This window comes from Dipodomys ordii, unplaced genomic scaffold, assembly GCF_000151885.1.
Source record: "Dipodomys ordii isolate 6190 unplaced genomic scaffold, Dord_2.0 Scaffold129, whole genome shotgun sequence".
In the NCBI taxonomy this organism is placed as follows: Eukaryota; Metazoa; Chordata; class Mammalia; order Rodentia; family Heteromyidae; genus Dipodomys; species Dipodomys ordii.
In genome coordinates, this window is record NW_012267345.1 from 1,903,008 (window position 1) to 1,904,128 (window position 1,121).

General features: G+C 66.3%; 1 protein-coding gene across 1 annotated transcript in view; it reads right to left on the reverse strand.

Annotated features, from left to right (window-relative positions):
• The window catches only part of Kcnq2 (potassium channel, voltage gated KQT-like subfamily Q, member 2), a 52,885-nt gene that overhangs the window by 34,048 nt on the left and 17,716 nt on the right, over positions 1 to 1,121 (reverse strand). The window contains exons 3-4 of the mRNA XM_013030357.1: positions 652 to 778; positions 147 to 322 (exon numbers count right to left, since the gene is read on the reverse strand). Of these exons, the coding sequence (XP_012885811.1) occupies positions 147 to 322; positions 652 to 778 (303 nt within the window). The remainder of the gene's footprint in view (positions 1 to 146; positions 323 to 651; positions 779 to 1,121) is intronic.

Genomic DNA, 1,121 nt, shown 5'->3' on the forward strand with positions numbered 1-1,121 from the left:
GGGTGGACGGCAGCCCCCAGGGCCCGGGGTGGGCGGACGGCAGCCCCCAGGACCCGGGGTGGGTGGACGGCAGCCCCCAGGGCCCGGGGTGGGCGGACGGCAGCCCCCAGGGCTCAGATGTGTCCTCAGGGCTCTGGACCACACACCTTGCTGTGCGCATAGACCACCGAGCCCAGCAGCTTCCAGGTGCCCCCCCTCCGGTCCATGCGGATCATGCGCAGGATCTGCAGGAAGCGCAGGCTCCGGAGCGCAGAGGTGGCGAAGACATTCCCCTGGGAGCCAGCAGCCAGCACAGCGATGGAGGCAATGAGCACCATGATGTCTGCAGAGAAGGGGCCGGGCTTGTGAGGGGAAGGCGCCTCCACTGCCCGGCAGAAGGGGCGGGATGGCCAGGGTTCCAGCAAGAGGGACGGCCGGCCTGGCCAGGCCTGCAGCACGCTGCCCTACTAGATGGTCGCCGCCCATAGGGTCCAGAACCAGCTGCTCAGCACTTGGTCCCTCCAACAGCTAGGCCACATTTGCCAGGGGAGAGGTGAGGTGAAACTTCCAGAAGGAGCAGGGACTTTCCCTCTCTCCCAACCATGGTGGCCTACACAAAGGCCAGCTCCTGCCCCACCCCACCCCCCGGCGTCCACCCCCCCCCAGCCTCACCAATCACACAGAAGGGCTTTCTGGCAAACTTGAGCCTCCCCCTCCAGCCTCGGTACCGGCAACAGCAGCCAGCCGCCCAGATCCTCACAAAGTACTCCACACCAAATACCACGATGGTCACGATTTCCTACGGGGGTGGGGGGTGGGGAGGGTACAGCTGAGGCCTAGTGGGGTTCCCGTGTGGGGTTCCCAGCTCAGGGACAGAGCCTCGGGCCACAGGGTCCCCAGCTCCAGCCAGTGGAGCAGCAGGGGCCAGGCCCTCCCTGCAGAGCCAGCCCTGGAACCTGGCCAAGTCAGGGCCTGAACCACCCACCTCCCTGAACCTCCCTCTCTTGTGGTTCAGCCTGGTCTGAGAGTGGGGGTCTGCTTGTCCAACTGGGGGGTACTTCTCATTTGGAGGAGTCTGTCCTTTCTAACCGCGGGCAGGGGTGAGCTGAGGGTGGGAACTCTGCAGGGGAGGGGAGGGAGGG